This window comes from Ornithorhynchus anatinus, chromosome 14 (genome assembly GCF_004115215.2).
Source record: "Ornithorhynchus anatinus isolate Pmale09 chromosome 14, mOrnAna1.pri.v4, whole genome shotgun sequence".
In the NCBI taxonomy this organism is placed as follows: Eukaryota; Metazoa; Chordata; class Mammalia; order Monotremata; family Ornithorhynchidae; genus Ornithorhynchus; species Ornithorhynchus anatinus.
In genome coordinates, this window is record NC_041741.1 from 16,706,337 (window position 1) to 16,733,176 (window position 26,840).

General features: G+C 48.2%; 1 protein-coding gene across 3 annotated transcripts in view; it reads left to right on the forward strand.

Moving 5' to 3' along the window:
• Positions 1-1,091: 1,091 nt before the first annotated feature.
• Positions 1,092-26,840, forward strand: part of DYRK2 (dual specificity tyrosine phosphorylation regulated kinase 2) — a 63,576-nt gene continuing 37,827 nt past the window's right edge. Inside the window, exons 1-3 of one of the 3 annotated variants that reach the window (XR_003764327.1) lie at positions 1,092-1,170; positions 10,261-12,219; positions 24,794-25,275. Coding sequence is in view for 1 of the 3 variants with exons in the window: in XM_029078901.1 (XP_028934734.1) it covers positions 10,282-11,862 (1,581 nt within the window). In the remaining 2 variants the exon portion in view is untranslated. Of the gene's footprint in view, positions 1,171-10,260; positions 16,047-24,793; positions 25,276-26,840 lie in introns of those variants that run through there. The other 2 variants (XR_003764326.1, XM_029078901.1) reach the window with 2 other exon arrangements.

The following is a 26,840-nucleotide window of genomic DNA, read 5'->3' on the forward strand; positions in this document are numbered from 1 at the left end:
GGACAGGGACAGGGGGTAGTTCAAGGTTAGGGAGAAGAGGGGGCTGAGCAGAGAATCTGGGGGGGGGAAGGGACAGGGACAGGGGGTGGTTTAAGGTTAGGGAGAAGAGGGGGCTGTGCAGAGAATTTGCGGGGAGGGCCTCTGCAGATCATTTCTCCGGGAAGGGCTGCCTGGATCTCCGTAGGCGCCCGGGTGGGTCTCTCGGTGTGTGTCAGGGTGTGAGTAGGGGGGCGGGGGGGAAGAAGTGGGGGGGTCTCTGCAGATCATCTACCCGGGCAGGACTGCCAGCAGGTCCGGGAGCGTTTACGCCTGTGTGTCTGTGTGTGTCCCTGTGCGTGTGCGAGTCGGGGGGTGGGGTTATGGGGGTGGGGGGCGGAGGAAGGGAGGAGGAGGAGGGGGCGGGTCGAGGGGCGGAGCCCCACCCCTGTCTGGGAGTGTGTGTCCGTGTGTGTGTCCGTGTGTGTGTGTGTCCGTGCGGGGGTCCGGGGGTCCGGCGCGGGATGCGATCGGGCCGGGGGCTGCAGGAGGACCAGGGGCAGGGGCAGGAGCGGGGGCAGGGGCAGGAGCGGGGGCAGGGGCAGGAGCGGGGGCAGGAGCGGGCCCGCCGGGACATCGACCACCGGGCCGAGCGGGAGCGGGAGGGGCAGGGCCAGGGGGAGGACGGAGGGCTGGGAGGGCCCGGGCCCGGGGGTCGGGGGCGGCCCTGAGATGCCCCCGGCCCCCGCGGGGCCCGGCCAGCGGCCATGTTAGCCCGAAAACCCGCCGCCGCCGCGCCCGGTAAGGACCGGCCCCGGGAGGGCAGGGAGGGGAGGGACGCCGGGGGAGGGGGCGGCCCGGATGGGGAGGGGACCCGGACCCGAGGCCCCCCCGCCCCCCGCCCCGCGCCGCCAACCGCCCCCCCCAGGACGGGCGGCCGGGCCCGGGGAGAGAGAGAGAGGGAGAGAGAGAGGGAGGGAGGGAGGGAGGAAGGGCGCGGGGGGTCCGGGCTGACCGGCTTTGTCTCCGCCCGCAGGCCGAGGAGCGGCGGCGGCAGGAGGAGGAGGAGGAGGAGGAGGCGGAGGGGAGAGCGGCGCCCCCCGGCCGGCCCGGCCGCCCTCCTCCCCCGGGGACCCCGCGCCGTCCCCGCACGGACCCCCGCACGGACCCCTGCCGCCCCTGCGCTCCAACACGGTGAGACCCCACCCCCCGCACACACACACACACACACACACCCCGCAACTTCCTCCTGGCCGCTCTCATTTCCTCCCCTTCCTCCTCCCACGACCCCCATCTCCTGCCCCCCCAACCCCCATCCTCTTCCTCCCCCTCCATCCTCCTCCACCTCCTCCCCTTGCCCGTCTCCCCCGACCACCCCCATCCTCTCCCACCCCTTCCCCCTCCATCCTCCTCCCCCGACCACCCCCATCCTCCTCCCCCCCCCTGTCTCCCCCTCCCCATGTCCCCCGACCCACCCATCTTCTCCCATCCCTTTCCCCTCCATCCTCCCCGACCCCCCAGCCCCCTCCTCCCCCAACCACCCCCTTCCCCTCTCTGCCTCCCCCTCCTCTCCTCCCTCAACCCCCATCCGCTTCATCCCCCTCCATCCTCCCCCGACCCCCATCCTCTTCCTCTCCCTCCACCCTCCTCCTCCCCCCAACCACCCCTCATTCTCTCCCACCCTCTCCCCCTCCCTGTCTCCCCCTCCCCTTCTCCCTCGACCACCCCCATCCTCTCCCATCCGCTCCCTGCCTCCTCCACTCCTCCCCATCCTCTCCCACCCCCTCCTCCTCCCCTCCTCCCGTGACCCCCATCTTTTCCACCCTTCCCCCTCCATCCTCTTCTGCCCCCATCCCCCTGCCCCTCCATCCTCCCTCTCCCCCCGACCTCCCATGGCCCAGGGATTTATTAATAGCTCTGGGTACAAGCTCCAGTGCCAAGCTCGGAATCCAAGCTGAAGATGATATTTATTAAGCTCTTACTATATGCCAAACACTGTACTAAGCGCTGGGGTGGATACAAGCTAATCAGGTTGGACACTGTCCCTGGAGGGAACCTGCCCACTGCGCCCCGCGTGGAGGAAGCCTTTTTTATGGCGGTTCCTGGCTTGATCTCCAGGAGCACTGTAATTAAAATGTAAATATATATATAGAATGTATACATATACTCTCTATATATAAGCAGCAGGAAGGAAAGCAAAGCATTCTTCTGGGTGACCTGCAGTTGGACCATAGTCTAAGCACATACCCTCCCATTTTGGATGGGACTGGGGGCAGACATGTTTCCCAGGCCTCGCAAAGATGCAGGGTGGGCTAGCTGGGCTTCTTGAGGAAATTGGGATTTGTTCAGTCGTATTTATTGAGCAGCTGATAGGTGCAGAGCACTGTACTAAGCGCATGGGAGAGTAGGATGTGACAATAAACACAGACCCCTTCCCTGCCCACATCGAGTTTACGGTCTAGAGGGGTAGGTAGCATCCGTCCCGTCGCTTCTTTCTTCTCATGGATGGATCAGAGAGGGGGAGTGGAGGTTGGGAGATACTTTCTCCAGAATCCATTGGCATTTTCTGGGAGATGTCTCCCCCCAGATACTGCTCCCTCTTGCACACACACACGCGCACACACACCCTCCACCCCCAGATTGTAAACTGATTGTGGGCGGGGAACATGTCTGTTTACTGTTATATTGTCCTCTCCCCAGGGTTTAGTACAGTGCTCTGCACACTGTAAGCACTCAATAAATGCCACTGCCTGACTGACCTTGTTTTGCTAAATTCAGGCTTTGAGGAAAGGGCCTCCTTGGGTCTGTGAGAGGGAGGGTCTGACATCGAGGTGTCCCGGCGGTTATCGTTTCTCAAAAATAGAATTCATAAACGAGTGACGGTGCAGGCCTGGCTTCTTACCTCGGGGGAGGTGACCGTGGGGTCCACATGAAAGGAAACCTACTTGTTTTTCCCGAGTAGAAATTGCCCATTGCTCTGCTGTCCGTAGGGACAGCATCACCCACCAAAGATGTCATTAGCAGGGACCTGACTGAAGGTGAAAGGACAGATCAAGGAATGGATTAAGCAAGTCGGAACTTCTTAGAAGGTGCCGCGTGGCGTTGGAGGATCACCAAATAGGTCTCTTTCGGAGCAGGGTTATTGCAAGAGGCTTTTTAAATTAGATTGCATTGATTTTTAAGGGTGTTTTTTTGATCGGGTTGTTTTTAGTGGGCGTTCACGCACGGGACGCTGTAGCAAACGCGGCCGGGCTTTAATTGGTGTTTATACGAAGGAAGGCGTGTTCTGCGTGTATCCACAGTTCAGTTTTATGTTAACTGAGTGGGTGTGCTTTTCTTGATTAGAGGCGATTAGAGGTTCTTATCTCTGGGATGAAAAGCTAATTGATTTTAGGGAAGATGTCAGGTCTGGAAAATAGAGCGACACTTTGCTTGTTGGGAACCTGTTGGGATGCATGCCTGCGGTACCTTTGTTTAAGGAAGCGCATTTTAGGTGCTCGGGCTAGAAAATGTGTCACAATTCTCTGTGTACATCAAAGGTGGAGCAAACCTGATGTTGCACATTCTAATATGCTTTAGGAATGAAAACTTTCTGTGTGATTGTGTGTGTTTGTGTGTGTGTGTGTGTGACTCTGCGTGTGTACATAGGTGCCTTAACACACACACCTGCCGATGTCACAGGCTATGAAGTTCTTATTTTTGAATTCCAGAAATTAGACCTGGGAAGAGCTATATTTGACAAGGATGGAAAAAAACAGGGCAGTGGGGAGGGGAAGATGATCTTGTCACAGGAGCTTAAATCTGGCTTCCCTCACCCACATTGTAGGGTCACTTTTGTATGGGAGACCCGTGAAGGATTAAGATTAAGCTCAGTGTGGACGGGGAACGTGTCCACCAACTCTGTTGCATTGTACTCTCCCGAGCGCATAGTACAGTGCTCTGCGCATAGTAAGTGTTCTATAAATACCATTGATTGATTCTGATTTTCATCCCCAAATTATCGTTATTGTTGTTGTTACAATATTTATTTCTGTATATCAAGCACTGGGGTCGATACAGATTAATCAGGTCGGACACAGTCCCTGTCCCAAATGGAGCTCAGTCTAAGTAGGAGGGGGAGAAGCAGCACGGCCTGGTGGATAGAGCCCAGGCCTCAGAGGCAGGAGTTGGGTTCTAATCCTGGATCTACCACTTGTCTGCAGTGTGATCTTGGGCAAGTCACTTCACTTCTCTGTGCGTCGGGTATCTCACCCATAAACTGGGACGGGGACTGCATCCGACCCGATTTGCTCGTATTTGTCCTAGAGCGTACAGCGCCTAGAGTGACTGGCACAAAGTAAGCGCTTAACAAATACCGCAATCATTATCATTAGTATCATTATTATAGACAGGCACTGAAACCCCATTTTCTGGAGGAGGAAACTGAGGCCCAGAGAAGTTAAGTCAGGTCACCCAGCAGGCAACTGGCAGAGCCGCGTTTAGCACCCAGGCCCTCTCACTCCCAGCCTCATGCTCTTTCCACTAGGCCATGCAACTCCTCCAACCGTAAGACAATATTTAGCACTTCTCTAGTGATCTTCATCTTCTAGGCGGTGAGCCCGCTGTTGAGTAGGGATTGTCTCTCTGTTGCTGAATTGTACTTTCCAAGTGCTTAGTACAGCGCTCTGCACACAGTAAGCGCTCAATAAATACAATTGAAGGAATGGATTTTTAACAGTTCTGCCATAGAGCGTGCACGTTTCCTCCAGCTTTTGGCTATGTTGTCAGTAGGCACTGTTTGTCCTATAACACAAGTCCATTGGGATACAGCCCGCCTTGGGGTCAGGAGGAGCAATTTGGATATCCGTGCCAGGTTATGTAAACCTGAGGATTTACAAAAACACCACCCCGGTGTTCTGGGAGAGCCAGGTACCTTTGACAGATACTTTTTATACTTAGAACTAGGCACCCCATGTGGGACAGGGACTGTGTCCAACCTGAATGTCTCATATCTACCCCAGCGCTTAGTACAGTGCTTGGCATATAGTAAGTACCTAACAAGTCTGAGTAGTATTATTATTGTTCCCAAATCTTAGGGAAGCCAAGAAACGGGTAGCAGTCCCAGTCAGCAGATGAGAGTATGATGCTGAGGGTATTTGTTAAGCGCTTCCTACGTCCCAAGCGCTGAATCAGGGACACAGAGAGAGTTGGTGTTAGAGATGGGTCTAAAATGCACATCTTCCTGGACATGACCCTTTCAGAGATCACTCAACTGTGCCTCCGTCTACATCTCAGGAAGGTGGCTTGTCGTAGCTTAAGGTCACCCCAAAACATCGGTGCCCTGGAGAATCGGAAGCAGTACAGAGGGTAGATTTAGGAATTCTGAGATCAGTGTGGTTAGTGGTCAGAGTGCCAAACTTGTTTAGATCATATTTTCATAATTTAAAATGCCCTGGTTTTGTGTGGCTTGTGAAATTAAGAAAAAAAAAGTACATAGTTGTGAGTCAGAGGAACCCCGCACAGTGAAATAATCTGTAGTAGCAGACGGTTTTATTAGATACCCGGGTTTATTTTTGGAAGCCACTTGGCCTAGTGGAAAGAACTCGGGCTTGGGAATCAGAGGATCTGGGCTGTGATTCCAGCTCTGCCTGCTGTGTGACCTTGGCCTAATCACTTGACTCCTCGGTGCCTCAATTTCATCCTCTGTAATATGGGGATCGAAGAGCTGTTCTCTTTTCCATTTAAACTGTGAACTGTCCACATGGGACAGGGACTGTGTCCAACCCGATTCTCTCGTATTGACCCCAGCACTTAGTACAGCGCTTGGCACTTCGTAGGCCCTTAACAAATGTTATTATTGTGATTGTCTCTATTATTGTCATTAATATTATTATAGTTTTTCAGTGTTCGCAGGGTGCCGTAGAAGTATTTTTGAGCAGCGTTTAACAAATGGTCTAGTGGAAAGAGCATGGACCTGGGAATTAGGAGACCTGGGTTCTAACTCTTACTCCACTGCCATATGAATGAATGCTATATGACCTCTGCCATATGACCTCGGGCAAGTCACCCAATTTCTCCAAGTTCATTTTTCTTCTCTGTGAAATGGGCATTTAATACTTGATCTCCCTCCTCCCTTACTTGATCTCTCCTCCTCCCTCCCCACTCCCTCCATCCCCATGGGCCCAAGACTGTGTCCCACCTGAATGGCCTATATTAACTCCAGTGCTTAGTACAGGGCTTGGTGTAAAGTAAGCACTTAACAAATACCAAAAGTATTTTTATTAGTATTATCATTATTCGCTTTGGCAGTTTTTTAATTGCAGAGTGATAACTTAGAGCTAATGCGTTCAGACTTAGGTCAGATTCCTTCAGAGTTAGAACTCAGAATTTAAGAGAAGCAGCGTTGCCTAGTGGATAGAGCGGGGGTCTGGGAATCAGAAAGACCTGGGTTCTAATCCTGGCTCTACCACTGGTCTGCTGGCTGACCCTGAGTAAGGCACTTCATTTCTCTGTGCCTCAGTTCCCTCATCTGTAAAATGGGGATTAAGACTGTGAGTCCTAGGAGGGACAGGGACTGTGTCCAACCTGATGATCTTGTATCTACCCCAGCGAGTAGAACCAGTGTCCAGCACATAGTAAACGCCTACCAAATGCCATCATCAGAAGAACTTTATTTTTTACTCTCTTTGTGGACTAATAATGATGGCATTCGTTAAGCGCTTACTGTGTGCTCAAGATTCATTCACTCAGTCGTTTTTCTTGAGCGCTTACTCTGCGCAGAGCTCTGTTCTAAGTGCTTGGGAGAGTAGAGTACCACAGTAAACAGGCACATTCCCTTGCCCAGTGGAGTAGTTGCAAGATAATCAAGATGGAAAAAGTACCTGTCCCCATGGGACTCACAATCCCAGGCTTTCATCAATTACCCTCAGATCTTGTCTCTGGATCGCTAATACGTTGTTTTTTTACTTATAACAATTTCTAGAGAGCATTTATATGCAACCATTGTTTACTCTGTAGTCCTGTGTCACTACGACGTGAACCTTAAGATCCGATAACCTTAATCACCAGAGTTGCCTGTCAGTTCTCTGGTAGTTTTCATTTGGTGTGGTTTTAATTTTTTTTTTTTAATTTTTTCGGTTAAAATTCACCAAGGGAATTAGCACGTGCATCTAGCCAACGTTTCAGACAGTTAACTAGAAAGCTAGATTTGAGGTTAGTGTCATAAAAACTGCTTCGTACTTCGTCTTTTAATTGAACTGGGAAAGCAATAATACTACTTCTAATAATAATGGTAATAATAAACCCCCTCAAACTAATTCTTAACTCATAAAAGAGTTAAGAAAGTCAGAGGCTGAGACCAGCAGTTATTTCTTTCTGGAGCGATGCAGGCCTTCCCCCAGCTGTTCTGCCGGACGCTTCTACGCTGGTGGTGGAATCACCTCTCTGGGAGTAATTGTGATCGTTTAATTTTCAGGCCCTTTGGCCTCTTAATGTCAATGAGGTGGTGCAAAAGGAAAAAAGAAGTTTGCCCGGTCATGGACTATGATGCAACTCACTTGGGGCTTTAATCTCCCAGAGGGTAAGCTACTTAAAGGAGTAGGAAGTTTACAGTATGCCGTTTGGTCTCGCCTCTCCAATCCGCTGTTCATTTCCTCCCACTTCTTTTCTAAAAGCTCCTCCCCAACCCTCACAGGATAAAGTTCTTCTTCTCTGTAAAGAAGGCTGAACGATGCCAGAAATCCAGGCCCTGAGTATGCTTCTACCAAGCTTAAATAATAATAATGCTGGTATTTGTTAAGTGCTTACTATGTGCAAAGCACTGTTATAAGCTCTGGGGGGATACAAGGTGATCAGGTTGTCCCATGTGGGGGTCACAGTCTTCATCCCCATTTTACAGATGAGGTCACTGAGTCACAGAGAAGTGAAGTGACTTACCCCAAGTCACACAGCTGACAAGTGGCGGAGCCGGGATTAGAACCCACGACCTCTGACTCCCCAGCCCGGGCTCTTTCCACTGAGCCACGCTGCTTCTCAACCCTTTGTTTTAAATGCAAATATCACAAACTTTGCTTTCCAAGAACTGAAGTGATCAAACTTCCTATCTGGCTATACAGACTCCTGTCTTCAAAACCACTGGGACCGCTTTTTGTTTCAGAAAACACAAACTCTAAAAGTCTTACTCCGGAGTCAGAATAGCTAGCTGTCTAAGGGGACTCGGCCCATTTCTGACCCTTAAGAGAATACGCCAGAGTGTTTAGATCTGGGCCTTAAGGCTTCCGAAGGAAGTGGAAATGTTTACTGTAAGAGTTCTTGTCATAGGAATGCTGGAGGTACATCATCCGCCACTGAAATCCAGAAGTGGCTTGGCCTAGCAGAACGGACCGAGGCCCGGGAGTCAGAGGACCTGGGTTTTGAACCCGGTACCGGCACTTGTCTGCTGGGTGACGTTAGGCCAGTCACTCTACCTCTCTGTGCCTGTAAAGGGGGATTAAGACCGTGAGCTCCTCGCGGGTCGCGGGCTGTGCCTAACACTGTGCGCCTATTGAGTACTAACAAATACCCTCAAAATAGATATACATAATGGAAAGAAGCTTACATTGTATTTCCTGTTGCAGAGTATAGTTTCCCTACAACTCAGTCATCTGCTTACTTCCTCAGGGTCCGTGGACTAAGCGAAGCAACCGTTGGTCAGATTGCCATGAACTTAAATGGCCGTGGCTCTGAGGAAGATCTTTTAGAAATCGATTAGGGGCCAGACCAAGTAGAATTCATGCCATCCGGTTCAGGATTCTATCTTTAAATAGGAAACCGCTCACTCCTTCCAATGCCTTTCTGTGGTCGACCAGAAGACGGACCCTGCCCCTTTCTTGGAAAAGGAGGGCAGAATTCCCTGGGAGGGCAGGAAGTAGGCAGGGAGAATAGGATTCCCCGGGCGGAGTCATAGCTAGCACAGGGTTTAGCACCCAAAAGGCGGTTAAGGAATACAATAATTGGCAAAACGTGAGGTGGAACGGGAACAGCTTTCTCTTTAGAACTGAGCAGTGTCCGACCTGGCCTTCCCTCCTGCTCTTCTCCAGTCAGGCACACACCCCCACCCCCTCCCGCCCCCGCACCCCCCTGCCGGGATTTGAAACGCTTCATACGCCTGCCGGTGGGTTGGCGATGGCTTTGAAGGGACAGGCTGACCGGGAATCTGTTGGCCGTGTTTTTCCGTTCGGTGCAAGGTAGCAACGTCTGCCGTGGCTCCGTGCTTCGCCCAGATTAAGCGCTCAATCTAGACCCAGTGACTGATTAGGAGAAATAGGAGAAATCACAGTCTGCATCCCTGCGGGACGTGCGGATCTCACTGTTAGTTGACCCCATTGTGGAAGCGAGGTGTTCCAAATCACAAGGGACCGTTCGGCTAGCGGGGTTGGGAGTGGGGAGAATGGGAGACGAGCATGTCCTAGAGGCTAGAGCACGGGTCTGGGAGTCAGAAGGACCTGGGTTTGAATCTCTGGTCCTCCACCTGTCTGCTGGGTGACCTCGGGTGGATCACTTCATTCATTCGATGGTATTTATTGCACACTTACTGTGTGCAAGGCACTGGACTAAGCGCTTGGGAGAGAACATTAAAACAATAGATAACTCCTTGCCGACAACGGGACTCCCAGAGGGGGAGACAGACATTCCTTCTCTGGGCCTCAGACCCCTCATCTGTCAAGTAGGGACTGTATCCCACCTGATCAGCCCTTCTCTACCTCAGTGCTGAGCACAGTCCCCGGCTACCTCGCCTTGTCTCGTCTTACGCCATCGAGTCGTAGCGACCCATGGCCACATCTCTCCCAGAACGCCCCACCTCCATCTACTAACGTTCCGGCAGTGGATCGGTAGAGTTTTCTCGGTCAAATTCCGGCGGCGGTTTCCCGTCGCCTTCTTCCGCGCAGTTGACTCGAGTCTCCTCCCTTGACTCTCTCCCCTGCCGCTGCCGCCCGGCACGGTTGGGTTGTGACCTGGGGCAGATTGCCTGCCGCTCGCTAGCCACTGCCCGAGCTAGGAGTGGAACGGACAGGCCTCTGCCTGACTCTCCGTCCCGTAGCCGAGACTGGTAGAGGACTGGAAACCCTCCAGGCGCTATCCCGAGAGGGGACTCTGACAGCTAGCGAGCGCTTAACCGATATCATGAGAAGAAAGGGAACGAGGGAGAGAGAGAGCCCTTTTCCTATGGGTGGTATCGCCGGAGCCCTTCCCGTGGCGCCCGGCTGACCGCCCCGTCTTGCCGCCCCGTCTTTCCTCTGATCGCCGGCTCTGTGTTTTGCCTTCCAGGTGGGTGTGAGCAGGCACGCGATGACCGACCACCTGCACGTCGGCGGTCACGGACAGATCCAGGTCCAGCAGCTCTTCGAAGACGGCAGTAACAAGCGGGCGGTCCTGACGGCCCAACCCAACGGGCTGACGCCCGTCGGGAAGCCCGGCCCGCCCACGGCGCCCGCGGACCGGCAGCCGGACGGTGCCCACAGGCGGCAGGGGAGCGCCGGGTCCCTCAAGTCGCTGGAGGGCGGCGGGCGGCCCAAGCCCGCGGCCCTGACCCCGGAGCAGGCCGTGAAGCAGTACCTGCAGAAGTTGACGGCCTTCGAGCAGCACGAGATCGCCGCCTACCCCGAGATCTACTTCCTGGGGCCCAACGCCAAGAAGAGGCTGGGCGCGGCGGGGGGCCCCAACAACGGGGGCTACGACGACGACCAGGGCTCCTACGTGCAGGTCCCCCACGACCACGTGGCCTACCGCTACGAGGTCCTCAAGGTGATCGGCAAAGGCAGCTTCGGCCAGGTGGTGAAGGCCTTCGACCACAAGGCCCAGCACCACGTGGCCCTGAAGATGGTGCGGAACGAGAAGCGGTTCCACCGGCAGGCCGCCGAGGAGATCCGCATCCTGGAGCACCTCCGCAAGCAGGACCGGGACAACAGCATGAACGTCATCCACATGCTGGAGAGCTTCACCTTCCGCAACCACATCTGCATGACCTTCGAGCTGCTGAGCATGAACCTCTACGAGCTGATCAAGAAGAACAAGTTCCAAGGGTTCAGCCTGCCGCTGGTCCGCAAGTTCGCCCACTCGATCCTCCAGTGCCTGGAGGCCCTGCACCGCAACCGGATCATCCACTGCGACCTGAAGCCGGAGAACATCCTGCTCAAGCAGCAGGGCCGCAGCGGCATCAAGGTGATCGACTTCGGCTCCAGTTGCTACGAGCACCAGCGCGTCTACACCTACATCCAGTCGCGGTTCTACCGGGCCCCGGAGGTCATCCTGGGGGCCCGCTACGGGATGCCCATCGACATGTGGAGCCTGGGCTGCATCCTGGCCGAGCTCCTCACCGGCTACCCGCTCCTGCCGGGCGAGGACGAGGGGGACCAGCTGGCCTGCATGATCGAGCTGCTGGGGATGCCCGCCCCCAAGCTGCTGGACGCCTCCAAGCGGGCCAAGAACTTCGTCAGCTCCAAGGGCTACCCCCGCTACTGCGCCGTGACCACCCTGTCCGACGGGTCGGTGGTCCTCAACGGGGGCCGGTCGCGCAGGGGGAAGCTCCGGGGGCCCCCGGAGAGCCGGGACTGGGCCAAGGCGCTCAAGGGCTGCGACGACCCCCTCTTCCTCGACTTCTTGAAACAGTGTCTGGAGTGGGACCCTGCCTTGCGTCTGAGCCCGGGGCAGGCCCTGCGCCACCCCTGGCTGAGGCGGCGCCTGCCCAAGCCCCCCACGGCGGACAAGCCCGTGGCCCGGCGGGCCCCCGAGACCACCGGTGCTATCACTTCCATTTCCAAGTTACCTCCCCCCTCCGGCTCCGCCAAGCTGAGGACTAGCCTGGCGCAGATGACCGACGCCAACGGCAACATTCAGCAGAGGACGGTCTTGCCCAAACTGGTCAGCTGAACCCCGGCCCCCTAGAACGCCCTCTCCCACCTCCCCCCGTCCCCCCCCGCCCCCCTTCGCCGAGCCTCAGCCGGGCCGGGGGAGAGTCGCCCCGCCCGCTCTTCCCCGGGCTCGCCGACTCTCCCCGTCCGCGTCTCCGCGGGAGCCCCCGTTGGGACGGCAGAGAGTTGCTCGTTTCTCGGTTTTTATAAACGACGACATCGGGGACGGCGCTCTTAAGTTTTTACACTTCTTTTGGAAAACGGTTTATGTCTTCTCAAAGTCCGACGAGCCTTACCGTAGAGAGCGCGGCGGAGCCATCGACGTCGGCGGCGGGGCCCGCTGGTCCGGAACTCACGCGACTGTCGCGCGTTACAGGTCGGTTTCTCCAGAAACGCCACCGTCTTTTGTGGTTCACACGGTATTCCCCCGCCCAGGGAGGTAGGTGGCCTGAGGTGCCCTGCTCTCCGAATCTACTCACAGATGTAGCACATCCTGCTGTCACTTTGCCCCGGGGTTATCTAGAGGTGGTGGGAGAGGAGGGAGGGTAGTGGGGCAGGTGTGAGTGTGTTTTGTGTGTGCATGTGTGCGTGTGTGTGTGTGTGTGTGTGTGGGTGGAGGGGGGCGATTTCTAGTCCTTTCATGCCACGCCACCGCATCCTACCGATGGGAGAAAAATCATGCTCTTGAGATCAGTGTCGAAATGTACAGGAAAAAAATAAAATCGAATGAAAACAGCACCAGCCGTCCGAGATCGAAATTGCCCATGATCATTCAGCTGACGTATTAAGGCCAGGGGAGCTGAGGGTGGGAGGGCGGCTGAGGACGAGTAGAAGCGTGTTCCTTTAAATCTGAATCTGGCCAGGCCAGCTCCTTTGTAAAGAGGAAGTCACGTTGGCACCGAGTTGCTGGAGCTTCCTTTATCCGTGTAGCCCATCGAACCGATCTCTAAGCGACCCAGAGTCGATCCCCGCCTCCGTCGTCGAAGGGGTCCCAGAGCCTCGTCCCCACCGCCCTCTGCTCTCCTCTCCAATCCATCGGACTGTCCACCCGGAGGAGACTCTTCTCCGACGCTCTCGGATCAGAACCTCACTTGCTCACTTCCCTCGAAGCTCAAATCGGCCAACGTGATACCCCTTTTACCGTTTCTATCGTACGGTCCTTTGAGCTCGTGCCGGGGTTATTTCCTTCGTCCAAAAGCTGCCCGCCACTTCAATGAGAACCGATTTCGCAACCGCCCGAAGGGAGGGAAAATTCAAGGGCTTTATTCAGTGGTTTGCTTTCTTTTTTTGGCAACGTGCGCCGAAGGGATTTGGGAAAGAACAGTTGAGATGCCAGTTGTCTTTTGTTCCCTTTGAATTCTACTTCTAGTTTCAGCAGGGAAGATTCCTCATTGGGAGAGACGGTAGTAGAATAAGGGTAATGGTTTCTGAGTAGTAGCAGTACTCGATATTTTAGCAGAGTTCTCTCTATTGACCGTGTTGTGCGTCGGATGAGCGAAGAATGTGTAAAGGGAATTTCGAAAGAGCGCGCTATCTCATATAGCAAGATTTGCGAACGTTCCGAGACAGAATTATAGGGGGGAGGTAACACCACTTCAATAAGTTGATGCCATCTGTGCCCCTGAACTTTCTGCAGTGAAATCACCTGCAGATTCCCTTACAGATTCTTAAAGAGTGGTACCCTGGTGTGGCCAAGAAAGTTTCCGGTTAAGGGTTCCTTTCACATTCAATTTACAGTTTCACTTCTTTTTGAACATGAGTAGTTGGGACAAAACATTTTATTTAGCTTAAGATATATGGGGGTTGATAGTAGGGGAAGAATGCTCAGGAAATATACAAATATAATGTATATGTATACACACACACACATATTATATATATACATCTATGCGTATATGCGCATAGGTATATATGTATATATGTATATATATATATGTATAAAATGACATTTGCCAAATAGTACTCTACCAAGACTGAGATGAATTGTGAATAACAGTGTTGATGTGTGCTTTAATGTGTAAAGTTATCCCTGAGAAATGATTCCATTCTCTTGCTAGAAGGTGAGAGCGCCTTGCCCCTCGTCAAAGTGAATTTTGTGGAATAATGAGTACAATTGTACGATCATCCATGGAAGTGCAATATATAAACGGTGTCTCAAGTACACGATTCTCATGAGTCGATACCACCAGATCAGTGGCTTGGGATATCTTAAAATCTGCTTCCTACATGGTCAGTAGCATTTTAGTTTGGGAAAACAGGAAATCTCGCATGAAGGAAACCGATGCTTCGCTCTGAAAACCCCCAAATTGGCTTTGATTTGTTTTCAAGGAATCGGCAAAATACAGATACAGAGATTCCAATTCCTCCTCTCCTCCTCACCCTTTGAGTCTTGGAGCCTACGGCCTGCTTTAATAGAAATTTCTGACAAGAGAGTCCATGTTTGTTTTGGATCAATAATGGGCTAAGACCACTAGCTTTCTCTTTTCATATATCGGATTCTTAGAATGCCAATAAAGCACTTGTGACTAACTTGATTCATAAAAGCAACCGGAAACTTTCTGGCCCAACTATAGTATACAGAAGTTTTTTTTTCTTCACCCAAATCCAATGGAACATCCTCTCTCCTTTAAAAAAAAAAGCTGCTATAGTACAGCATCTAGTGATATAGCTACTTTTTATTTTAGCTTATTTATAATGTTAAAGAAGAAAATTTGCATCTTGCTTGGATGTGATTTTTTTTTTAATGATTATTAAGGGCTCTGAGACTTAGGCGGCAAGGAGTTGGCTTGGAAACAGCTCTTCGTCTCACGGGTTACCACTGTCTAGGGATGTCTGAGCTGTTTTCAGATTTAGTAATAGCAAGATGTTGTCTTGTCGTGGTTGCTTTCTCATTCCTCTCCAGTTTCCCCCAGCTCTAGAGTAAGCCTTGCAACAGCAAGAGAACGACAGTGATGCAAGCCAGAGTAGATTTAACAATGGAGGATAAATTGTGCCCTTAGTGTTAACAATGTGCCTTTGTTATAATGCCATGTTGTAGGGCATATGCCTTCCGGCCTCTTTAACCCTTTGACTATTAGAAAGGATGGGACCTACTTCTAATGGTAATCTTGTCTTAAAACTTCCACTAACTTTTCCAAGGCCTTAATAGAAACCATAAGGCAATCATTTTCGAACGTGGGATAAATTACTCCATCACGCCAGTAACCTCTATGGCTTAAAGGGTTAAAGATGGCACACATCAGTTTCTTGTACCTGAACATCAGACTGATTTTTTTTAAAAAAAAACAAAAAAGATGTTTTTTTGTTATGCTGCCATTAGACAGAAATCAACTGTATTTGTAAAATTTACCTCAGACTGTTTCATTTTCTAGTGTGATTAATATCAGGGCATTTGGTATGAACCAAAGTGCATTCCTTTTATATATGTACCTGGCTCTCCTAAAAGTGGCCAGGGATTTTTACAATTTGGGGGCAAGGCACTTGAGCCACTTTTAAACTCAGCGGCTGGTTTGGCATAATATGAAAGGACTCCTTGGGAATGGGAACGTTAAAAAAAAAAAATACACACAAAAAAACCACACACACTTTAGGCGTTGGTAGCATTGAGCTGTATTGGAATCTTTTTTTAAAAAAAGAGTGTGCATTGTTTGAATTGACAAGACCTTTCATTTTTGTAATTTTTTTCCACCAAGAATATTTCTGGTAAGCAGAAGACTTTTTTTAAACAATCTGACCCGGAAGGATGTTAATACTGGCCGAGTTAATGCCGTTGGTAGCATTGGAAGAGCACTGGCGAACTGTTCTAGGGGCTTGTACATCTCTGCTATGGAAATATATCAAAAAGTAAAATGTAACTACTCAGCTCCACTGCTCCAACTCCGTCTAGGCGGTGACCTGGGTTGTCATCGAGCAACGATTTAGACACGTGACTGTAATATGCTGCAACCGTGTGTACTGAAAATATGTGAAAAGCGATTGAATGTGGACTGTGTATATATGTATGTAAAAAGTTCCGTCAGATGCTGCTGTCGCCACTTCACATTAACTATGTCAGAGAGGATTTTTAATCCTAGTGGCCGGTTCTATGATACTGTATGTATTATACAGCTGATGACAGGAGTTAAGACTGTTTAGTGAGTATCTGTTCAATTTTATTGTTGTGGCCAGAGATCATTTCAGAATAAAAATCTATGTTCTACTAAACCTGATAGAGTTCTGGTTTCATCACTGGGTGAACAGCCCAAGGATGATTTAGGAAGCTCTGCATCTATGTGCCACAGCCTCCGGAGGCGTTGGAGAGACCTGTCCGTCGCTTTACCGAGCAGTCCGTCAATCGATGGTATTTATCGAACGCTTACTGTGTGCGGAGCACTGCGCTAAACGCTTGGGAAAGGGCCGAGGCCAGAGAGGCGGTAGACACGTTCCTTGCCCACAGGGGGCTTACGGTCTCCAGCAGCAATCTTTTATCACCTCATTAGGTGTATTTGTTGTTGTCTAATGCTGTCGAGTCGTGTCCGATCCCTAGCAACTCCGCGGACACATCTCTCCCAGAACTGCCCTTTTCCACCTGCATTCGTTCTGGTAGCGTATCCAGAGAGTTTTCTTGGTAAAAATACAGAAGTGATTTGCCATCACCTCCTTCTGCGCAGTAAACTTAAGTCTCCGCCCTCAACACTCTCCCGTGCTGCTGGTGCCCAGCAGTCAAGCAATTAGGATGTCCCAAGATAAGACAGGTGAAGTTTTGTATAATCTTCCAGGTCTGCTGTTTTGCTCCATTAAATCCTTCTTCGTTCTTCCTCCGTCCTTGGTCACTGTGGTCTTTGGTATGAGTTGCTTAGACCATCTCTAAAACTGTAACTCTGAACACCTTGTGGGCAGGGAACGTGTCTGCTAACTCTGTTGTATTGCGTTCCCCCAAGCGCTTAGTCCAGGGCTCTGCACATAGGTAAACCCTCGATAAATACCATCGATTGATTGCTAGGAGCACAATTTAGCGGGAATGTTTTTTTTCTGGCACATCCTTCCCCGTGAAAGTTATTCCGAGGTGTCAAGGGGATGTAGAGGAAGTCTCGCAACATGCTACCCCTCATTCTCCACCTCAGAGGGCCTAGGACATCCCTCGGTCTAACCAAGGAGGAGTCTGCCTCTGGGAGTGTTCTCTTTCACCCTCCCCAGATGTTCTGTGTGCTGTCTGTTGCTTATATTTGGGCAAGAGTAAGCTCACTGTTGTACTCTCCCAGGCGTTTAGTACAGCGCTCTGCAGACAGTAAGCGCTCGATAAATACCACCGATTGAGGGATTGGATTCTTAGGGTGACTTTAAAAACGTGAGACCTTGCATTGTCCTGCTTCTAAGCTACATTTTTGTGAGCCACTTCCTAGCTCAGTTGGAGAAAAGTTTTTAAAAAATTACAAAGGAGGCGTCACTCAGCCTGGGTATGCAAAGGGGTGTGAAGAGAAATGCTTCCCTTTTGTCGAAGTTACTACCTCATAATTTTAGATAATGCTGCTCTAACCAGCACCCAGAGAGTTCCTCATTACACCTGCTTGTCATCTTTCCTCAGCTGGAGGAGAGCTGGTTGTGACTGGGGAATAGAGGAATATGTTTGCTCACTAATCTGGTCCTGTTTGATTATACCTTAAAACAGACGGAAAGGTCACTCATATATTTTTGAAGAAATGTTAGATTTCACCTTTGAAGAGATCTGAGCTTTAAGAACCTATGAGTAAACTTGTAGCTAAACTTGAAACAGCATCTTTACTTCGTAGAACTCTAGAACCAGGAAACTAAATTCTTACTCCAAGGACAATAGCTAAGATCCAAATAAAAAGCAATGTGAAGCAGCATGACCTAGTGGTTAAAGCCCGGGCGTGGGAGCCAGAGGACCTGAGTTCTAAAGTCGGCTCCACCACTTGCCTGCTGTGTGATCTTGGGCAAGTTACTCAACTACTCTGGACTTCATTTTGCGCCACTGCAGAATGGGGATTTAATACCTATCCTCCTTCCTAAATGCAGGACAGAGACTACGTCCAACCCGATTACTTGTATCTACCTCAGTGCTTAGAACAGGGCTTGACACGTAGTACGTGCTGAGCGAATGCCATACAGCCCCCCCCCCCCCAAAAAAATCTTGTGGACCATGTCTTTTTGCGATCCTGGAGAAACTTCTTCCTTGCATTTTTTTGAGGAAGCCCCCTTTTAGTTACATGCTCCATAACTTGGTCACTGGTCTGGACCACTGCTCTTCTTGAATTTGGTTGTTACCTGCATATGCATAGCTCAAACCTTGTTTCAAGATGACATTCAGACAAGCAACCGTGCATTTCATTATCAAGGGCAGATGTTAGCGTCAGAGCTAGTGTCAAGGAAGCAGTGTGGCCTAGCAGAATGAGCATAGGCTTAGGACTCAGAGGATCTGGGTTCTAATCTCAGCTCTGCCACGTCTGCTGTGTGACCTTGGGAAAGTCACTTTACTTCTCTGGGTCTCAGTTTCCTTATCTGTAAACCGGAGATTAAGACTGTGAGCCCCATGGGAGGCAGGGTCTGTGTCCAAACTGATTATGTTGCATCTACCCCAGCACTTGACACGTAGTAAGAGTTTAACAAATACCATTATTATTATTATTGTTAGTGTAATTGGCTTTACCAGTTTCTCTTGGTGCATTAGCAACCTCTTGTAAGAGGAAATTTACTTTGTAAAATGTGTTTACAATTTTAAATTAAGTTGTATTTAATCAGAGAGCCCCGATACCTAATTGACTGATTTCAAAAGCTCCTGATGTACTACTTGGGAGAAACTCAACACAGAGGGGAAAAAAGCATTTGATCCTGATTGTGAATCTTTGAGATTGAGCCGATCTTCATTCATTCAATCGTATTTATTGATCGCTTATTGTGTGCACAGCACTGTACCGAGTGCTTAGAAAGTATAATTAAGCAACAAAGAGATGATCCCTGTCCACAATGGGCTCTTCAACTGAGTATCTTCCATCAAAAAATCCAGTGGCGGGAAAAATGAGTTGCTGCAATTGAAAGTGAACGGTCCTGTTAGAACAGGCTCATCCCTCCAAGGATATTTCAAAAAGGAATGGGGAACAAAATTAATTTTTAAAATAACAAATGTGGCTTCCAAATTTTGAGCAATAAAGTGATGCCTAGCACATCCCTAAAGATGTCTTTGCCAGCATCATAGGTGATCCATTGCTGTTTTCCATTCATTCATTCATTCAATCATATTGACTGAGAACTTGCTGTGTGCAGAGCACTGTACTAAGCTCTTAGGAGAGTACAATATAACACTAAATAAACACATTCCCTGTCCACAACCAGTTTACAGCCTAGAGGGAGGAAGACAGACTTTAGTATACCTTTCTTCCTTTTCCGTTTCCCTCCAATGCTGAACGTGAGGAAATATTTTTAAAATCTTCCTTTAAACCTAGCTTGGGGATTGAAGCTTTGGAGAGAAGTATGTGCTTCAGCAGAACATTCAGCCAATTCTACTTAGCTCAAAGGAGAATTGGGTTGCCTTCCAGGGAAACAGAGTAAAATGCCACCAATGATACCTTATTCCCAAAACACTTATTCGTACAGACTGCAAATAAACCAGCCATACAACCTGAAACATGGTGTGGATTTCCTTGTTTTCCTCCCAACTCACTTTTCCTTCCCTTGCTTTTTTCATTTGCAATTTCATTTTTCACTGTAATAAAAGTTTGGGCCTCTTCATCGCTGGCAAATGAAATGTATGTTTTTAAAGTAAAGTATTTCCCTGTAAAATCATGTTTGCACCCAAATCAAGCTGAGCCCATGGATTGCTGTTTATTATCTGGAATGCATACAGTAAGCGCTCAATAAATATGATTGAATGAATGAATGAATGAATGAATGGATTAGACTCAAGTTCATGTAATTGTGTTACTTTCTGTAAGTGGTCTGTTTCCTGTTTCCTTTTCCAGCACTTAGTACAGGGCCTGGCACAAAGTAAGTGCTTAACAAATACCAAAAGGATTAATTATTATTTTTTCTGCTTAATACATGGAAGTAATACAGTATCCTTTTCAGACATCACTTCCTTTCGTTTTATTCTTTGTTTTTCTTCTCCCTTTGCCTAAACTTTCTCTTATTGCCCCCATCTCACTTTCACTTCCCCTTCTTGGCCTGCTTAGATAGTTCTCCCTTTCAATGAATGGATGAGTAAATGGTATTCACACCCTCACCCCCACTTCAAAGCCTAATTGAAGGCACATCTCCTCCAAGAGGCCTTCCCAGACTAGGCCCTCCCCTTTCCTCTTCTCCCACTCCCTTTTTCATAGCCGTGACTTGCTCCCTTTGTTCATCCCCCTCCCCCAGCCCCACAGCACTTACGTACCTATCTGTCATTTATTTATTTGCACCGATGTCTGCCCTCACCTCTAGACTGCAAGCTCCTTGTGGGCAGGGAATATGTCTGTTTAATATTGTATTTACTCTCCCAAGTGCTTAATACAGTGTTCTACGCACAGAAACCCCTCAATAAATACAATTGAATGAATGAAGAAATGAAAGCTTACTGTGTGCCGAGCACTGTACTAAACATGTGAGAGAGCACAATTTAAGAGAATTGGTAGACATGTTCCCTACCCACCACCTCCTCCCTAGTGCCGGGCTGAAAGTGGTAGATGACAAGATTCCAGCAGAAGTGGAGTGCTTTAAAACACTTTTAAACTGGACTCATTAAAAGGCAGGCAAGAGAATCACAGGAAGAAAAGGACCAGAAGATGAACAAAAGCCAAGGTGCAAATGGCTTGATTTGGCCTAAGTCTTTTAGACAATCGTTCTCCTGTTCTCCCTCCTACTTAGATTGTGAGCCCATGTGGGACAGGGACTACGTCCAACCCAATAAACGAGTATCTACATCAGCGCTTAGAACAGTGTTTGACACACAATAAGAGCTTAACAAATACCATTCAAAAAAATCCCCCCAAAAACATGGGACATTCTGGGAGGAGATTGGCTTCTTGGCTTTGTGGAAGAATATGACCTCCCTCTGGGAGGGGCAGGGTTTCCTCAGAAAAAACGGAGAAATTCCCCAGTTTGTTTGTGCTGTGTGTGTTGGTGTGATTTTAATCATTTGTCGTTCTGTAAAATTCAGCCTTTTGTTAAGGGCTTACTGTATGTCATGCACAGTTCTAAGTGCCAAGGTAGATCCAACTTAATCAGGTAGTACATAGTCCCTGTCCTACACGGGGCTCACGGGCTAAGTAGGAGGGAGAACGGGCACTGAATCCCCACTTTGCAAGGGAAGTGACTTATAGTAATAATAATTATGTACTTATAAAGTGCTTACTATGTACCAAGCACTATTCTAAGCACTGGGATAGATACAAGTTAATCAGGTTGGACACAGTCCCTGTTCCGCATGGGGCTCACGCTCTTCATCCCCATTTTAAAGATGAGGGAACTGAGGCCCAGAGAAGTGAAGTTACTTGCCCAAGGTCACACAGCAGCCAAGTGGCAGAGTCGGGATTAGAACCCAGGTCCTTCAGGCTCCTGGCCCCATGCTTTTTCCACTAGGCTACATCGCTTCCCTTCTTACTACTCTTCACATGATATCGATGAAATCTTGACTTTGGCCATTATTCCACGTGGGAATCTATGCGCTTTTCAGAGTTGGCAAATGGATCTTAACCAATATCTCTACACACCCATTTTGTCTGAATTCCTCTGAATAATTGGCTGGTCTCAGTGCTTGTTATTTTCGTTCATTTTAGTCCAAGTCTGATGGTTTACACTTGAGTGGCCCCAGTCTGTCTCCCTTCTGAGTCTAATAGAAAGCAATCAGTGTGGCCTAGTGACGAGAGCATGGGCCTGGGAGTCAGAAGGACCTGGGTTCTAATCCTGGCTACCTCTCTTGTCTGCTGCATGATTTTGGACAAGTCACTTGACTTCCCCAATCCGTCTGCCTTCTGAGTCTAAGAGAAAGAAATCAGAGAAGCACCATGGCCTAATGGGTAGAGCACAGGCCTGGGCATCAGAGGGACTTGGGTTCTATTCCCGGCTCCGCCACTTGTCTGCTCTGTGACTTTGGGCAAGTCACTTCACTTTTCTGTGCCTCAGTTACCTCATATGTTAAAATGGATTAAGAATGTGAGCTCCATGTGGGACAGGAACTGTGTCCAATCTGATAAACTGGTGTCTACCTCAGTGCTCAGTACCTGTGGCATAGAAAGCGCTTAACTAGTACCATAAAAAAAATCATAAACTTTTCCTCTTTCTGCAGTGATCTCAGAAGATCTTAGTATATAAACATCTCAGAAGATAAAGAGCCAGGTTGCTTTCTCTAAGACAATGAACTCATAATTTTTAATATCAAATGTGAAAGTTGATACACCAGATGAACCTTAATTTACTAAATTTGGAAGAAGGGCTGGATAGGCCCTTTCAGGATTGATCGTTTGGTTCAAGAAAGTGTGACATATTTGTGGTCTAGACCATCTATCTATAATTCACTGAAAACTTTGAGCCCTGAAGGGAATGTTCAGTCTAATGAATAAAACATCTAAGCATTCTAGCTTGACATTTCTGTCAAAGCAACAGCAAAACAGTTGACCCCTTTTCCCAGAAACTGCCAATGTTTAACATTTGCACAGCCAGTTCTGCAAATATTATCTGTCTCAAGAAATGTTTTCACCTGAACTATCCAGATAAGCGATTATTATTTTCTATTTCAAAGTGGAGACTGGGTTATTGTACATTTACAGCAGAGCAATCTAGACCCTAGATGTGTTTTAAGGCACTTTTGTCAGCTCTGGCCTCCTAATCTGTGGAAACCCTTGCAACGTGAGAGTTTAAAGGTCTAGCAGTTTGTTCTTGAAAATCCTTAAGAATGCTTTAAAAAAATAAGAGGAAGTAATGGACTTATTTTCCGTCTCTCATCATCACCATTCGCATTGCTATCATTTGCTCTGGGTTGTACCAGACACTGTTCTAAATGTTGAAAACATATTGAAGATTTACAGCTACAGTCACTTGCCCCAAGGAGTTCAGTCTAAAACCGAGGGAAACAACCAACAGAGAAAATGCTAACTTTCCAAAACAGTCGATTGAGGGCTTACTTTGTGCAGAGCACTGTACTGAACGGTTGGGAGAGTACGAGTTGGTAGGAACGTTGCGTGCCTATGAGCTTACAGTCTAGAGACAATATATTAAGTCTAAAATAACTCAGCAATGATGGACTGAGACCCTCAGTGGTTCACTGAATATGCACTTTTGGCATTGATTTACAGATTATATTCCTGCTTCTTTCTGCCACTACAGCTAATAGATTTCTCCTTTTCCTTCTTTCACAGGAGTGTTTGGGTGGTATAGGGAGAAGGTAATCAATGTAAGCTTATGGTGAGCAGGGAAAGTGTCAGTTGTAGTCTTCTACGTACCCTCCCAAGTGCTTAGTACGATGCTCTGCGCACTGTAAGCGCTCAATAAATACGATTGATTGGATCAATAATATTTATTGAGTGTGCTTACTGTGTGCAGGGCACGGTACTAAAGGCTTCAGAGAGGACAATGCAATAGAATGGATAGGCACGATCCCCTTTTTCATGGTATTTGTAAAGTGCTTACTATGTGCCAGACCCCTGAAGGTAGATACAAGATAATCGGGTTGGATTATCCCCTGTCCCACATGGGGTGCACAGTCTTAATCCCCATTTTACCAATGAGGCAACTGAGACACAGAAAAGTGAAGTGACTTGCCCAAGGTCTCACACTGCAGACAAGTGGTGGAATCAGGGTTAGAACACAGGTTCTTTTGACTCCCAGGCCAGTGCTCTATCCAGGAGGCCATGCTGCTCCTCAAGCAATAGGGAGGATACAAGTTAATCGGGCCGAACAGAGTCCCTATCCCACATGGAGCTCACAGTCTCAGTGGGAGAGAGAACATTATACTGAATTCTATTTGTAGTTGAGGAAACTGAGGCTCAGAGAAGGGAAACGACTTGCCGAAAGTCACCCTCCAGGCAAGTGGCTAATCCGGGTTTGGAACCCGGGACCTCCGTCTTCCATGATTGTGCTTTATTCAATAGGCCACGCTGAATCCCTGCCCTCAAGAAGCTTACAGTCTAAACTGGACAAATACTTCAACCACCTCAGCCCTGAGTGGAATGCCAGTGTTGAAAAGAAGGTCATTTATTTCTCTTTCCCTTCCCTCCTTTTGTTTCTTTGACCATTTAAGAAGTCCCAAACTAATGGGAAGATTCATTCATTCATTCATTCAAGTGCATCTATTGAGTACTTACAGTACTTACTGTATGCAAAACACTGTACTAAGCGCTTGGGAGAGGACAATATAACAATAAGCAGACACAATTTCTGCCCAAAACAACCTTACAGTCTAGGATGATTTAGCAGTCTAGAAATACAAGTAATAAAGGGTGATTTATTGAGTGCTACTGTATGCAGAGCACTATACTAAGCGCTTGGGAGAGTAAATGCACCAGACTCAATAGACACATTCCCTGCCCACAGCGAGCTGACAGTCACAGTCTACAGAGGAGCTTAGAGTCCAGAGAATGTGTGCAATTTTAACAAGGAGCAAGAGGAGGATTAGAATCTAAACTCTGAACTATTGTGCCTAGATTTTCATAACTAACCCTCAATTCTGTGGTCAAAACTTGTTTCATTTCATTTGTTTCTGGAAAAAAAGTCTTATAATTGCCTTTGCTCTCAGCAATCATGACAACTGGGGAAAGAGGACAGTACAGGAATGAATAATCTGATGCAGTCCCTTATAAATTCAGCTTCCTACTAATTCGCCGGATGCTTTTGAGACTTTCTCTGGATCTGAAGCAGTTAATGGTCAGTTATGTTATGTTGTACTTTCCCCAGCACTTAGTACAGTGCTCTGCACACAGGTGAGCACTCAGTAAATGTGATTGACTGATTGATTCTTTTTTTTTTTCCTACTTTGACAACAGAACTAACTGAATCACAGAAGAGTGAAATCATCTTGCACTTCTAGTCCCAAAGGTTGACATGCAGTTTATTGATCCAGAGACTGGCAGATCCTTCTCAGCTGAGGAAACATTTTCTGATGTTGGAGTGCAATTTACCGTTCCATTGACTGAGATTATAAAATTGATGCCTTTAAAAGCATCCCGTATCTGACTTTCAATCACCAAGTGTTTTTAAGCATATCGTATAAAGTGCTGTGGTTGCAGCTTTCTTGGCATATTTTAAATGAAATGGATGTTGGGAGAAATCTTCTGTGGTCTGGGAGAATTTATAGCTTTCATTTGGAGGGGACATTAGCCACAGTTTAAAATCTGACGCTTCTTCCTGTTAAAAGGTAGACTGCTAGACTCAACTGAGATAAGTGCTGTTTCTGTGATGATAATGGTGTTTGTGAACTGCTTACTGTGTGCTGAGCACTCTCCTAAACCCTGGGGTAGATACAAGATAATCAGATCAGACAGAGTTCCTGTCCCTCCGTTTTACAGATAAGGAAACAGAGCCCAGAGGTGTTAAGTGATTTACCCAAGGTCATACAGCAGGCAGATGGCAGAGATTAGAACCCAAGTCTTCTGCTTTTTCCACTAAGTCCCCCTGCTTCCTAGCTATAGTATATAAATCACTTCAAGGGAAATAAAAGTTTTTTTTTTCCTGTGCTAGATGACTAGTGGATAAAGCACAGGTCTGGGAGTCAGAAGGACCTGGGTTCTAATGCCAGCTCTGCCACTTGTCTGCTACGTGACATTGGGCAAGTCACTTCACTTTCTTGTGCCTCATTTCCCTCATCCGTAAAATAGAGTTTAAAACTGTGAGCCCCATATGGGCAATGGACAGTGTCCAAACTGATTAGCTAATACTTCACGCCAGCATTTAGTACAGTGCCTGGCACACGGTAAGCACTTAACAAATACATTTTAAAAAGCCTTCAGTAAATACCATTGATTGATTGGTTGATTAATTTCTCCTTTGGGGCATGCCTTTTGATCACAATCTTCTGCATGCAACCATTTTTCAATTGGTGGCCTCTAGGATTTTTGTATGATGTGTGAAGTCAACCATTCAAGAATTATTTTGGCTTCTGGCTTCTTCTTCAACTTCCTAAGAGCTCATATCTTCACCTGATTAAGGTTTCTGAGAACTTCTCTCCCTCTTTACTTATCTTCAGGACATCATGAAAGCAGTCACTTGTATTTACTGAGCATTTACTGTGTACAGGGCTCTGTACTAAGAGCATGAAAACCATCTCTCTTTGGTCTGATTTTCCCTGAGCATGAATGGATGTTTGCAGCAATCAAAGGTTATTTTGGGGGGATATTTGCCACTAGGTTATCCTAGTTCTGTAGATTCTTCCCCTAAGAATCTGCATAATTAAAAGTTGTGCATCAATTCCATTGTTTGACATATCGAATTGAAAATCAAAGTTTTATATTTACATTGGAGTTTTCAATAAGAAGTTGTAATTTATCTCCTTCAAGATGTACTTACTGTGACATTTTCCTGTTTGTGTCACCAAAAGAGAAATTCCCCTCAGAAAGGTAAATGTCACCATTTAATGAAAACCTCGGTGCAGGTTAGATGGGCATAGTGACCTTGGAAAGAGAGGAAAGGGCAGATGTCACATTTCTGATTTTCCCCACTGACTTTACAAATTGCTTATTATATTAGTGTCTGTCTCCCCCTCTGGACTGTAAGCCGATTGTGAACAGGGAACGTGCCTGCTAATTCTGTGATACTGTACTCTCCCAAGTGCTTAGTAAAGTGTTCTGCACATAATAAGCACTCAATAAATACCATCAGATGGATCGGTTGATTTAACCAGATGCATAGTTTAATTCCATAGATTCATGCTGTAGAATCCACCTGGAAAAGTCCACAAGCAAGAAAATCCAGGTCCAAGTGATTCAAAAGCTGGATGTGCCTTCTGTAGACCGTAAGCTCCTTTTGGCCAGGGATCGCACCTATCAACTCTGTTCTAACATACTCTACCAAGCAGTGTGGTCTAGTGGATAGAGC